General features: G+C 37.9%; 1 protein-coding gene across 3 annotated transcripts in view; it reads right to left on the reverse strand.

Moving 5' to 3' along the window:
* Positions 1 to 9,473: 9,473 nt before the first annotated feature.
* LOC138323577 (bifunctional 3'-phosphoadenosine 5'-phosphosulfate synthase-like) overlaps positions 9,474 to 14,544 on the reverse strand; it is a 41,506-nt gene continuing 36,435 nt past the window's right edge. For all 3 annotated transcript variants that reach the window (XM_069268279.1, XM_069268280.1, XM_069268278.1), the window contains exons 11-12: positions 11,216 to 11,341; positions 9,474 to 10,768 (exon numbers count right to left, since the gene is read on the reverse strand). In XM_069268279.1, the coding sequence (XP_069124380.1) occupies positions 10,526 to 10,768; positions 11,216 to 11,341 (369 nt within the window). In that variant the 3' untranslated portion in view covers positions 9,474 to 10,525. The remainder of the gene's footprint in view (positions 10,769 to 11,215; positions 11,342 to 14,544) is intronic.

Raw genomic sequence — 14,544 nt, forward strand, 5'->3', positions numbered from 1 at the left:
TGCAATTGGTATGGAATACAGATAAAAGGTTCTCGACAACAAACAGGGCTATTGCTTGATCTTTATATAACACTGGTACTGGAAATAAAGACTTCCTTGGTAACGTAAGGTCTTGATTTATAGTAATACCTTTAGCCTAACTATCGAAACCCTTTAGACACGTGAGACTAACGTCACTATAAGGGCGCCTAATCTGCTCGCGCCTTTAGCGCGTGATTTGTAGGTCCCGTTCATGGCGTCTCACCAAACACCAGATTGCAGCCCCGCTAGATTTATGACGTCCGAGGCGTGCACACGATGGGGTAATCAAAGTTTAGAGTGCAGCATAGTGTTTATGGAAGATCTATGGACCCGTGTCAAATGTTGGAAGTTAGAACGGGCGATGAAACGCCGTAAACAGGGGATCAATGGACAACTCTGATGTAATGACGCTAAGTTTTTTCTCAAGTATTTTATTGTAAACAGGTTCTATTTCAACCAAGTTAAAATGTAATATGCAAACATTAAGCATTTATTTTTTATTTCTAAAAACAAACTGACTTAACATATCAAAATTCTTGACGTTTTAGTATCGATTTTAGATTTATGTACGAGGAGCAGAGCGAGATTAAGCAAAGTACAATTACATAATGTCGTGGGTCACATATGGTTACGAGACATACCGTGTGTCACATTATGTGTGATGAAAGGGGAGATGTCATTTGTGGTGACAAATGGCACCGCGTCACGTGTGCTGAGGGGGGATATCATTTGTCGCATAGAGTGACAAATAGCGTGACATCACGTGTACTGAGGGGAGATATTATTTGTCACATGGAGTGGCAAATGACACCACGTCACGTGTGCTGGGATGAATGGCATATGTGGTGAAAAATGGCGTCACGTCACGTGTGTCAAGGGGTATCATTTGTCGCACGGAGTGACAAATAGCACCACATCATATGTGCTGAGGGGCCGATGTCATTGGCGTCAAGTCACGTGTGCTGAGGGGAAATGTAATTTGAACGTTGAAGTGACAAATGGCGTCACGTAACGTGTGCTGAGGGAAGATGCCATTTGTGTTGAAAAATAGCATCACGTCACGTGTGCTAAGGGAAAATGTATTTTGTCGGTTGGAGTGACAAATTGCACCACGTAACTTGTGCTGAGGGAAGATGCCATTTGTGGTGAAAATTGGCGTCACGTCACGTGTGCTGAGAGGAAAGGTAATTTGACGGTTGGAGTGACAAATGGCGTCACGTCACGTATGCTGATGGGACATGTCATTTGTCATATGGAGTGACAAATGGCATCACGTAACGTGTGTTGAGGGAAGATGTCATTTTTGGTGAAAATGGCGTCACGTCACTTGTGCTGAGGGGAAATGTATTTTGTCGGTTGGAGTGACAAATAGCACCACGTCATATGTGCTGATGGGCCGATGTCATTGGCGTCAAGTCACGTGTGCTGAGAGGAAATGTAATTTGTCGGTTGGAGTGACAAATGGCACCACGTAACGTGTGCTGAGGGAAGATGCAATTTGTGGTGAAAAATGGCGTCACGTCACTTGTGCTGAGGGGAAATGTAATTTGTCGGTTGGAGTGACAAATGGCACCACGTAACGTGTGCTGAGGGAAGATGCAATTTGTGGTGAAAAATGGCGTCACGTTATGTGCACTGAGGGGAAATGTAATTTGTCGGTTGGAGTGACAAATGGCACCACGTAACGTGTGCTGAGGGAAGATGCCATTTGTGGTGAAAAATGGCGTCACGTCACGTGTGCTGAGGGGAAATGTATTTTGTCGGTTGGAGTGACAAATGGCACCACGTAACGTGTGCTGAGGGAAGATGCCATTTGTGGTGAAAATTGGCGTCACGTCACGTGTGCTGAGGGGAAATGTAATTTGACGGTTGGAGTGACAAATGGCGTCACGTCACGTATGCTGATGGGACATGTCATTTGTCATATGGAGTGACAAATGGCATCACGTAACGTGTACTGAGGGAAGATGTCATTTGTGGTGAAAATGGCGTCACGTCACTTGTGCTGAGGGGAAATGTATTTTGTCGATTGGAGTGACAAATAGAATCACGTCATATGTGCTGAGGGGCCGATGTCATTGGCGTCAAGTCACGTGTGCTGAGGGGAAATGTAATTTGACGGTTGGAGTGACAAATGGCGTCATGTAACGTGTGCTGATGGGAAATGTCATTTGTGGTGAAAAATGGCGTCACGTTACGTGTGCTGAGGGGAAATGTAATTTGTCGGTTGGAGTGACAAATGGCACCACGTATGCTGAGGGGAGATCATTTGTCGCATGTACTGACCAAATGTATGACGCCACGCCACGTATGCTGAGACAAGTTGAGATTTGTCACTGTTGGTGATGGGAAATGTTGTAATCACATATCTGTATAGTGACTTATGGCGTCGTGGATCACATTTCTCCGAAATGTTGCGAATGTCACATATGATGACAAGGTATAACGTATGTTACACGTAATGACAGATCGTGCGTTACAAAAACGAATGTGTGTCACATTTGATGACAGGAGATGACTATGTCACATTTTGTGACGAGAAACATAAATTGCAGAACGTCGGGTCAATAATGGTACCCAATGAAGGCTATAGGCTATTTGCATGGATATTTGGTCATCAGCCAGTACTTTGGTCGGCCTTTGTAACAGAGTAGACAGAGCAAATCGGACAGACACGATGGCTACACATAATAAAACTTGGAATTGCGATTCATTAGCCAAAACAGGGCTGTATGTCATATACAATAACTACAGTCATTCTTCAACTGTATGTACAAGAGATCACTGCTAAACCTCGGTACATCGAGAATAAAGGTTGGACCTGTCGTGTTTATTTCATTTAACGGCGTCTTGTCTATTTTTAAGTGAAACCTTTCATGTCTATGTAGTGAGTGGATATCTTCTTGTAAACTTTAGCTCAGTTCATTCTGACCTATCAGAGTTACTTCCCTTAGTTTCGCTCCGTCAGTACCGACGGAGTAAAACTAAAGAAATTAAAACTCTTGATAAATCTGTATGGCTTTGTCTCGTTCGTTGTCTTGTTCTTATAGTGCTTTCTCAATGAAGCATTCTGGATAGAATATCAGCGTGAAACCACACCTTATCAAATAACATCGCAGTCGTCCCACTTCCTATTCCGTCTCGGCATGATAAAGAGTTATATCCTTTTCAGTATTGTCATTGCCTTGTGGCAAAAATGACATCGTTCTCTCTGGCAAAAAAAAGACATTACGTTAATAAAAGCATGACGTAAAAAATCACGTCCAGAATTTAGAGAAAAGATACGAGTAATGTTCAACAAAAAAATCCAAGGGGGATCTTGGCGCCCACCAAAGAATTATCTATATCTGACATATGACAGATTTTTTCTCTGCTTTTCAAACTTCAACTTTCAAAATCCAAGATGGCAGCAGGCCAGCCATCTTGTGGACCGATCAGTTCTAAAATGCGATATGCACATCTGTGGCCCTAGAGGAACCTACAGATAAAACTTGAGAAAAATCCCTTCTGTGCTTTCTGAGAAATAGCGGTAACAAACTTTAACTATCAAAATCCAAGATGGCGGCCGATCGGCCATCTTGTTGACCGATCAGTTCTTAAATGCAATATGCGAGACTATGGTCCTAGGGGAACCTACATATGAAATTTGTGAAAGATCCTTTCAGTACTTTCTGAGAAATACCGGTAACAAACTTTTACTATCAGAATCCAAGATGGCGGCCGGTCGGCCATCTCGTTGACCGTTCAGTCCCAAAATGCAATATGCACTACTAAGGCCCTAGGGGAACCTACATATGAAATTTGGAAAAAGATCCCTTCAGGACTTTCTGAGAAATAGAGGTAATAAGAATCGTTAACGGACGGGCGGGCGGATGGACGGATCACGGACCACAGTAGCTGCAATATTGTAGCTCAAAAGACTTTAAGACAGAAAATGGTGTCGTCTTTAGAGCTACAATCGGTGCCTATTACTGCTAATGGAGCAAATTAATGATTATGCAAACCATAATAAAACGTTTGTTGGCATTTTATCGTACTTGTTTGATATCACCTACTAGGCAATAAAACTGAACCACATAAAACATCAAATTCTTATCGAGGTATTTTTTTAACATAATACGTATGGAGGTCTTTCTGAAGGTTATTTATACGGCAAGTCCACAAATTGTGAATTTGACGTCTTGTGAGCGGTACGGTAGATATTAAGAATGGTAGTTATGTTTGTTTTTGACAAAAATAATATGTAAATGCATGTATACGCATAAAATAATTGGAAACCTACAAAAAAGTATAGAAAAATGTGCCCGAGTGATTTTCGGAGGCAGTGCTCAACTACGACACATAGGGACCAATTCGTACCCGGCCGAAAGGTATAGCAGGCCGGGTACGTATATTCTTTCTAGGACCACAGACGAAAGGCGATTTGAATAGCTCACCATCTGATGATGGTATATAGGCTAAAAACTTATATTTCTAAAAGTTATCCTTAGTATTTAAAAGAACACACGCGAAAGAAAATCATTCGGCACCCGTTTCTAGCATTTTTTGGGTAAAAACTCAGAACTTCGGTGAATTTTGAGGATTTACGATCAACTTTTACTTCTACTGAAAAAAATAGCTAAGTTACTCATTGAATATGCAAAAATGTATTTTTATGAAATACGATGGAAAGATTTAACTGTATTTTGGGTGTGAATTTGTGTCTGCTTATTCATATTTAAAAATCTGATTTTACACAGTCCTGATTAAGTTCTTATTAAGTACTATCATTTCATAGGATCAATCTCAGGGGAAATATTTGTTCTGTTAGTATTTCGTTGAAGGGACATTTCAGTCTTAAAGTACATTAAAATTTGCACATATTTCGGAAACAAATCAGTTCTGGTATAAATCGTTGGTTTTACTGTGAAATGCCAGAAAAGCCCTATGTGAAATGTTCAAACTCGCTTGCTGTCCGGGTATGGGTACAGCATTAATGTTACCTGCTTAATCGTATCGATTAGCGATTGGGAATTTCAATTTTCAACGGTATCGATCAAAATACAATGCCGTCGATTTGGTCAATATTTCTTGTTATGTTTCATAAAGAATGGGTTTCCGAATGCTCAGTTTTCTCTACAAACATATTTCAATTTTGTACTTTCCTTGGGTTTTGTAATTTTTGAGCTTAGTTCGAAACATAAGTTATTTAAAGAGTTTTTTTTATTCTGCAAGTAACTTTGAAAATTTTAAACTAATGCAAACATCATAATTTATACAACTCAAGAAAGATGAAATTTGTTTTGCAGAAAACGAAAACTGCGTGCAAAGACGCGAGAAGGGAACCATGCATCTTTAACTATACCCCCATCCTGAAACAACCATTGCTAACCTGGTTGGCGAGGTCTACTGTTAATCTTAATAAAGCTTACACGAAACTATGTCGTTGAATGAGGAACAAAAAATAACTCTTGCCAAATCGTTCAAAGGGCAGGAAAGCAAAAAATCAATCGGTACAAAGGCCACGTGACTCACGAATCCAGAATAAATGTCTTTGCTCTGACTTCGGCCGACCCGTTGGGTGGCACGTTTTGGCCAGGAGCGAGGCTTATTTATACTTATCACGTTGTGGAAAGACAAGAAAAAGAACCATGAGGCCAGAAACTGGATGATGAACGTTATAAAATGGCTACCACCGCAATAACACGTAATCTGACAAAAGGCAGGTGGAGTGGCATTAACCGCGCACGTGAAATGCCAAACAGTCAATATCTGTACTGTGTACTGTCACACGCGGAATTATCGATAATCATCGCGATATTTTCACTCAAACACACATCCTATCATCATATTTAATTGTTATAATTATACGGGGTAAGGCGTAACAACATACCAAACGATAAACACCACACCACCATATCCATTTAATAAACCGCGTTAGACCAATAGCATCATATTATCTCATTATACCTCATTCTATTAATCCACTGAATGGAAAAAATGTCACTGCTTCATCAAATTGTAGATCAATAGGAATAAAACGTTATATGTTGACCTCTAAAAACGGCATTCTACCCGTTCGGAAACATCGTGCGTTTTGCCGCCAAAATCAACGTTTCCTTGAACCGTCTTTTCTGTACAATACGATGAAGTGAGAAGCCATCGCAACAGTTCTAATGGCGGGGGGAAAGTATGACAAAGTACTTCAATATTAAAAAAAATATTCCATGAACATTAATGAAACTACGTACAAAGCAAACGCTCAATATTTTGGCTATATATTTCAATCATTTGGATATATTTTCATTTATTTCTAGAGCTTCGTTTTCAAATAGATTCTATTGAAAATTCAGTATATCGAGAATGACTTCATTTGACAATATTTAAACATATTTTTTGCGTTGTCTTTTTCCTAAATAGCAGATTTAAACTCTTAAAGGGACAATGCAGTTTAAGAGTACATTTAAATTTGCATACATATCAGAAACAAATCAGTTCTAATGGAAATTAGATTAGTTGGTTTTATTATGATGTGCCAGAAAAGTCCACTGTAGTGAAATATATGTGAAATGTTCAATCTCGCTTGCTGTCCGCCATTGCACATTGTGGCCGAACGTATTGTATGCCGAACCCTGCCCCTTGCCAGTGTAGTAAAGAAATTTTTGTCTAGAACTAATCAAATCGCTCTTACAGTAGTATGTTTACGTTATTAAGTGCATATTCCTGTCTAAATATAATTTTACACACTCCATGAATATGTATTGCATTTGATTAACGTTCGTGACTTTTGCTCGGGTTTGGGAACAGCATACATGTTATAATATTGTACCTGCTTAATCGTATTGATCAACGATTTAGAATTTCAACGGTATTAATAAAATTACTTAACAATGTCGTGGAATTTGTCAATATTTCTTGCTATATGTTTCATAAGGAATGTAGAACAATACATGTATGCCATATTTTGCTTTGTGGTTATCGGTATGTAACAGAATTAGTCTCATTGATTTGTCCCTTTAACAAATATATGACGCTAATTTTCACAAGACATTCATAAAGTGTCAATGAATAAAATATATAGAAAAACTGTCGAGAGTTCTAATACATGTACATTTGTCCATTTCTGTGATCGTGAACTGTTTTCAAGTACTTTATGAATAGCCTTTCTGTTAGACTATCATCATATTCAAATGATATAACAGTGTCAAATGTACGTCTCATCATCATATACAAATGATATAACAGTGTTAAACTTACGTCTCATCATCATATTCAAATGATATAACAGTGTTAAACTTACGTCTCATCATCATATTCAATTGATAAACAGTGTCAAATGTACGTCTCATCATCATATTCAAATGATAAACAGTGTTAAATGTACGTCTCATCATCATATTCAAATGATATAACAGTGTTAAACTTACGTCTCATCATCATATTCAATTGATAAACAGTGTCAAATGTACGTCTCATCATCATATTCAAATGATAAACAGTGTCAAATGTACGTCTCATCATCATATTCAAATGATATAACAGTGTTAAACTTACGTCTCATCATCATATTCAATTGATAAACAGTGTCAAATGTACGTCTCATCATCATATTCAAATGATAAACAGTGTCAAATGTACGTCTCATCATCATATTCAAATGATAAACAGTGTCAAACCTACGTCTCATCATCATATTCAATTGATAAACAGTGTCAAATGTACGTCTCATCATCATATTCAATTGATAAACAGTGTCAAACCTAACGTCTCATCATCATATTCAATTGATAAACAGTGTCAAACCTAACGTCTCATCATCATATTCAAATGATAAACAGTGTCAAATGTACGTCTCATCATCATATTCAAATGATATAACAGTGTTAAACTTACGTCTCATCATCATATTCAAATGATAAACAGTGTCAAACCTACGTCTCATCATCATATTCAAATGATAAACAGTGTCAAACCTAACGTCTCATCATCATATTCAATTGATAAACAGTGTCAAACCTAACGTCTCATCATCATATTCAAATGATAAACAGTGTCAAATGTACGTCTCATCATCATATTCAAATGATATGAACAGTGTCAAATGTATGTCTCATCATCATATTCAAATGATATAACAGTGTTAAACTTACGTCTCATCATCATATTCAATTGATAAACAGTGTCAAATGTACGTCTCATCATCATATTCAATTGATAAACAGTGTCAAATGTACGTCTCATCATCATATTCAATTGATAAACAGTGTGAAACCTACATATGTACGTCTCATCATCATATTCAATTGATAAACAGTGTGTAACTTAACGTCTCATCATCATATTCAATTGATAAACAGTGTCAAACCTACGTCTCATCATCATATTCAATTGATAAACAGTGTCAAATGTACGTCTCATCATCATATTCAAATGATAAACAGTGTCAAATGTACGTCTCATCATCATATTCAATTGATAAACAGTGTCAAACCTACGTCTCATCATCATATTCAATTGATAAACAGTGTTTAACCTAACGTCTCATCATCATATTCAATTGATAAACAGTGTCAAACCTAACGTCTCATCATCATATTCAATTGATAAACAGTGTTTAACCTAACGTCACATCATCATATTCAATTGATAAACAGTGTGAAACCTAACGTCTCATCATCATATTCAATTGATAAACAGTGTCAAACCTGTCTCATCATCATATTCAATTGATAAACAGTGTCAAACCTACATGTTCGTCTCATCATCAAATTCAATTGATAAAACAGTGTCAAACCTAATGTCCATCATCATATTCAATTGATAAACAGTGTGAAACCTAACGTCTCATCATCATATTCAATTGATAAACAGTGTGAAACCTAACGTCTCATCATCATATTCAATTGATAAACAGTGTGAAACCTAACGTCTCATCATCATATTCAATTGATAAACAGTGTCAAACCTAACGTCTCATCATCATATTCAATTGATAAACAGTGTGAAAACTAATGTCAATCACTATATTCAATTGATAGACAGTGTCAGTCCTACATGTAACGTCATATTCAACATTTTCATGAATGAGCTCTTTCATCATATATTGTATTCTAATGAATAGTATCAGCTTTGACATATCACCATATTCAAGTTAATGGCGGTGTTGGTCTAATAACCTTTCTTCCCACTGTACATTACCTACCTGATGCACTGCTGATACATTGAAACAAGATATGATGTTTTTGTCTATCTTTCTGTTATATATCTATCCATACGTATGATGAACAAACATGATCTATGCATTATATATATAATTCATGTGACTCCTTCGCCCCTGAAGTTTTATAATGGACTGGCCCCGTCTTTGATTTAGAAAAGCTTAAATGTGTTGTCAGGGGTGACCGAGTTATTGAAAAATGGCCATATTAGTCCCCTTTGTCACAAAAAATTTACAAATAACAAATAAGTCAGTGTTCAGCTAAAACTTACAGATTTTAATTTGTTTAAGTTTTGGTATAATTTGTATAACAGGCTACATGTATATAAAACTCCTCATTAAATTCTTAACTATTGTAAAGGGTCTGTTTAATTGAATTTGGTCTCCACAATTATCACAATTCATTAAGAACAATATGAACACTTTTAAGAACAATTTGTGTCACATTAAATAAATAAATCTGGCTATCATTAAGTAAATTATTAAGAATGCTGAAATGAAATGCTTTGTGATAATTTATTGATTTCTCATTTCCATGCAATACCATAAATCGACACATGATTTACTAGAAGTTGACTGATCAATGATTGAAACAGTGATTTAAAACATTTTTCCATTCAATGTAAATATGATGGACACAGAAACAGCAATATAACTTGTTTTTCACTCAATGTAAATATAAATTGACAACAAAAGTATAGTTTTTCATAAAATTTTTAAATACAGTAACAATGTATGATTTAAATAACAAACAACTAATTATAGACAGAATGCCTACTTCATTTGTAAACTAGATGTTTTCCAGGTAAAATGTATGCAATTAATCTCCAAAAAATACTCATCAAATCAACACTGGTCCATTAAAAATTTTGGTCCATAAAAATGGTTTGTGTATAAAACGGTTATTTGAGAGTTGAAGCTGTATGATGTTGATACAAACTAATATCTGAAGTTCTAACGATAGGTTCCAGCAGTTTGCGTGTGAACGTCATGCCAGCAACAGACAATGCTACAACAGCAGTATATATACCCAAATGATTACACCCCTAAATTAGAACTAGAGTATCCCTAACCTTGTAGAATCAATAAGGAAATGTAAAAATCACAGCCGCTGATGACCGACATTTTCCATGTCATATATAAGTAGTAAAATTCAATACTGTACTTCTGGTCCACAGATTTAAAAAAAAAAAAAAAAAAAAAAGATTAAGCACTAAATAATTTTTTCCAAATGCCAAATCCCTCAAAAATATAAAGTGTTCTAAAGCAGTAAAATGTTCTAGGATACATATGCCCGCAGTGTAGTGTCTATTTCTGTAGGAGTGACTGGTAATAGTCCTTGAGGACAGTCCAAGCCTTGGGTGCCATGAATCCGTCCGGAGGATTGCCCCCTTCTCTTGCTATCTTGCGCATGCGTGTGCCTGAGATGAAATCGAACTCTTCCTTCTTCTCCGGGTCGAAGAAAGCCATCTGTTTGAGCTTGGTGTTGTATGCTGCTACTCTGAATGGGACGATTTCCAACTGTGTTAAACCTGGAGCCATGGTCAACACCTGGACAAAAAACAGCAACAAAAACATCTATTATTATGATCAACTACAATAAGCATCTATTGACTAACATCAGTTTGACCTATCTGTAAACATCATTTATCATCCAGCCACAGAGATCAGTAAACATTCAGCTATATAAAGACATCAGTTCCAGTATCATTTAGCTATAAACATCATTATTCACCTAACTATAAACGCCAGTTCCAGTGCAACCAAGGTATAAACATCAGTTTTAGTGTAACCAAGGTATAAACATCAGTTCCAGTGTAACCAAGGCCTAAACATCAGTTCCAGTGTAACCAAGGTTTAAACATCAGTTCCAGTGTAACCAAGGTATAAACATCAGTTCCAGTGTAACCAAGGTATGAACATCAAACATCAGTATTCACCCAGCTATAGACACTAGTTGTAACCTTAAGCTTATCATAGCTAACACCAAATATTCACCTTTGAACCATGTGTATGATCAAATAGATCTCTTTTGCCGTCCGGATGTGGCATTCCCGCTGGATCACGACCAACAATGTAGAAGTTTGCACCTGTAGACATTCTAGCTTTGGCATGCCATTGCACCTGTAAAGAAATAAGATATGACACTCTTCTTGACTATTTTTATTTGAAGTTCCTTCAGCCATTTGTCCTAAACCAACTTCCTTGAGGATTTCCTTTTTACACATCCTGTCCTAAACTAAAATGTTTCCTCTAAAATTTCCCCTTACTTGTACCTCCTGTCCTAAGCTTCAATTTTCCTTTACTTATCCTATCCTAAACTTCTATTGCACGTGTCCTCAGTGTTCTCTTTTGTCCAATGTTAAAGTTCCTTCAGACATTTCCCCTTACTGTGTACCCCCTTATTTTTTTAATAAACGTCACTGAGACATTTCCCATTTGTATAAATTGTCCTATACTTTAATTCCAATAAACATTTCCCCTTACTGTAACCTTTGAGATGAGGTTCAAAATGTGAAAAGTTTACGTATGCCGGGAGGCGGACGAAGATGAATGAAGCAGCATTGAAATAGTGTATGCTGATCCTATTTGTACATATTTATTGTCTTTGATTTAATTCCAATTGATATTTCCCTTTATTGTACCTCATGTCCAATACTAAACTTCACCAATTGTCATTTACTAAAATCAATCATGGCATTTCTCATCAATATATGGTCCTATAATTAAATTCTAATGGAAAATCCCCTTATTGTACCTCATGTCCAATACTAAACTTCACTGTTTTCTCAATACTAAAATTAAACAAGGCATTTCTCATCAATATACGGTCCTATAATTAAATTCTAATGGAAAATCCCCTAATTGTACCTCATGTCCAATACTAAACTTCACTGTTTTCCCTATATTAAAATTAAACAAGGCATTTCCAATCCATATACTATCCTATAATTTAATTCTAACAGAAATTCCCCTTATTGCACCTCTTGCTCAACACAAAGTTTCAACCCTTGCATTATTCCATCAGTTCTAATCCATTTAAATGTTGGTTTTGTGAAGGTGTGATATTCATCTTGCTGTTTTTTCCCCGGTAATTGTTGGTATGGCCTTGCTCTTCACTAGAGAAATATTCCTCCCCACCGATCTACAGGAGACAGGTCTCTGTCTACAGCGCTACCTGATGAGACAGTGTACAATTAGCCTTAACTCTCATCCTCCTGGTCGTATTGATTGGGCCTATAATGCTTTAAAGCAAGTGTTCTTGGTAAACCCTAATCTTAATGAAAGCATGTCTGAAACTCTAGGTCTTGATTGGTTTTGTCATACAATAAGGGTCAAAGGTGATCCAAAGTTATGGTCAAAGGATAGTTAGTCAGGGAGTAGGCAGTACTCAATAGGCCAGTATGGAAAGGGTAGTATATAGGCAAGGGGGCGGTAGGTAAAGGGACAGATTCAAGGGGAAGCAGTCAAGGGGACAGTAGGTAAGGGGATAGTATTCTAGGGGACAGCATTCAAGGGGGCAATAGAGAAGGGGGTAGTAGAAAAGAGAAAAATTTACAAGAAACTAAGTAAGAGAGATGCAAATGCAAATTTACATTTTAAAAAGAGACAGTAAGCAAGAAAGGCAAATGATATTATACTTTTGGTATTGAAAATGGGGTCAAAGCATGTGGCAAAGGCATGGGACAAAATGCAAGATGCTGCAGTGGGTTGGACGGTCGGGAAGAAGGCAAGAGGATAGTATTCAAGAGACAGTAACTTACAAGGGGGCTGTAAGCAAGGGAATTGTATGCAAAAGACAAAGGACAGTAGGTCTTTTGTATTGAAAAGAGGGCAATCGGCATGGGGCAAAGGCATGGGACAAAAAAAAAAACAAGATGCTGCAGTGGGCTGGGCTGTTTGGTAGAAGACAAGGGGATAGTATTCAAGAGAATGGGATGTTTGCAACAGACAGTGGAAACAAGCAGTTGGTAGGGGACAGAGGACAAGGAGAAAGGGGCAGTCAACAGGAGGCAGAGGATATATAAGGAGTTAGAGGACAGGAGGCAGAGGATATATAAGGAGTAAGAGGACAGGAGGCAGAGGATATATAAGGAGTTAGAGGACAGGAGGCAGAGGATATATAAGGAGTAAGAGGACAGGAGGCAGAGGATATATAAGGAGTTAGAGGACAGGAGGCAGAGGATATATAAGGAGTAAGAGGACAGGAGGCAGCAGTTACAATGCATAAGAGTAGAGAGGAGCAGAGGATATAGAGGACAGGAGGCAGAGGATATATAAGGAGTAAGAGGACAGGAGGCAGAGGATATATAAGGAGTAAGAGGACAGGAGGCAGAGGATATATAAGGAGTTAGAGGACAGGAGGCAGAGGATATATAAGGAGTAAGAGGACAGGAGCAGAGGATATATAAGGAGTTAAGAGGACAGGAGGCAGAGGATATATAAGGAGTAAGAGGACAGGAGGCAGAGGATATATAAGGAGTAAGAGGACAGGAGGCAGAGGATATATAAGGAGTAAGAGGACAGGAGGCAGAGGATATATAAGGAGTAAGAGGACAGGAGGCAGAGGATATATAAGGAGTAAGAGGACAGGAGGCAGAGGATATATAAGGAGTAAGAGGACAGGAGGCAGAGGATATATAAGGAGTTAGAGGACAGGAGGCAGAGGATATATAAGGAGTAAGAGGACAGGAGGCAGAGGATATATAAGGAGTAAGAGGACAGGAGGCAGAGGATATATAAGGAGTAAGAGGACAGGAGGCAGAGGATATATAAGGAGTAAGAGGACAGGAGGCAGAGGATATATAAGGAGTAAGAGGACAGGAGGCAGAGGATATATAAGGAGTAAGAGGACAGGAGGCAGAGGATATATAAGGAGTAAGAGGACAGGAGGCAGAGGATATATAAGGAGTAAGAGGACAGGAGGCAGAGGATATATAAGGAGTAAGAGGACAGGAGGCAGAGGATATATAAGGAGTAAGAGGACAGGAGGCAGAGGATATATAAGGAGTAAGAGGACAGGAGGCAGAGGATATATAAGGAGTAAGAGGACAGGAGGCAGAGGATATATAAGGAGTAAGAGGACAGGAGGCAGAGGATATATAAGGAGTAAGAGGACAGGAGGCAGAGGATATATAAGGAGTAAGAGGACAGGAGGCAGAGGATATATAAGGAGTAAGAGGACAGGAGGCAGAGGATATATAAGGAGTTAGAGGACAGGAGGCAGAGGATATATAAGGAGTTAGAGGACAGGAGGCAGAGGATATATAAGGAGTTAGAGGACAGGAGGCAGAGGATATATAAGGAGTTAGAGGACAGGAGGCAGA

Source organism: Argopecten irradians, chromosome 5 (assembly GCF_041381155.1).
Source record: "Argopecten irradians isolate NY chromosome 5, Ai_NY, whole genome shotgun sequence".
Classification (NCBI taxonomy): Eukaryota; Metazoa; Mollusca; class Bivalvia; order Pectinida; family Pectinidae; genus Argopecten; species Argopecten irradians.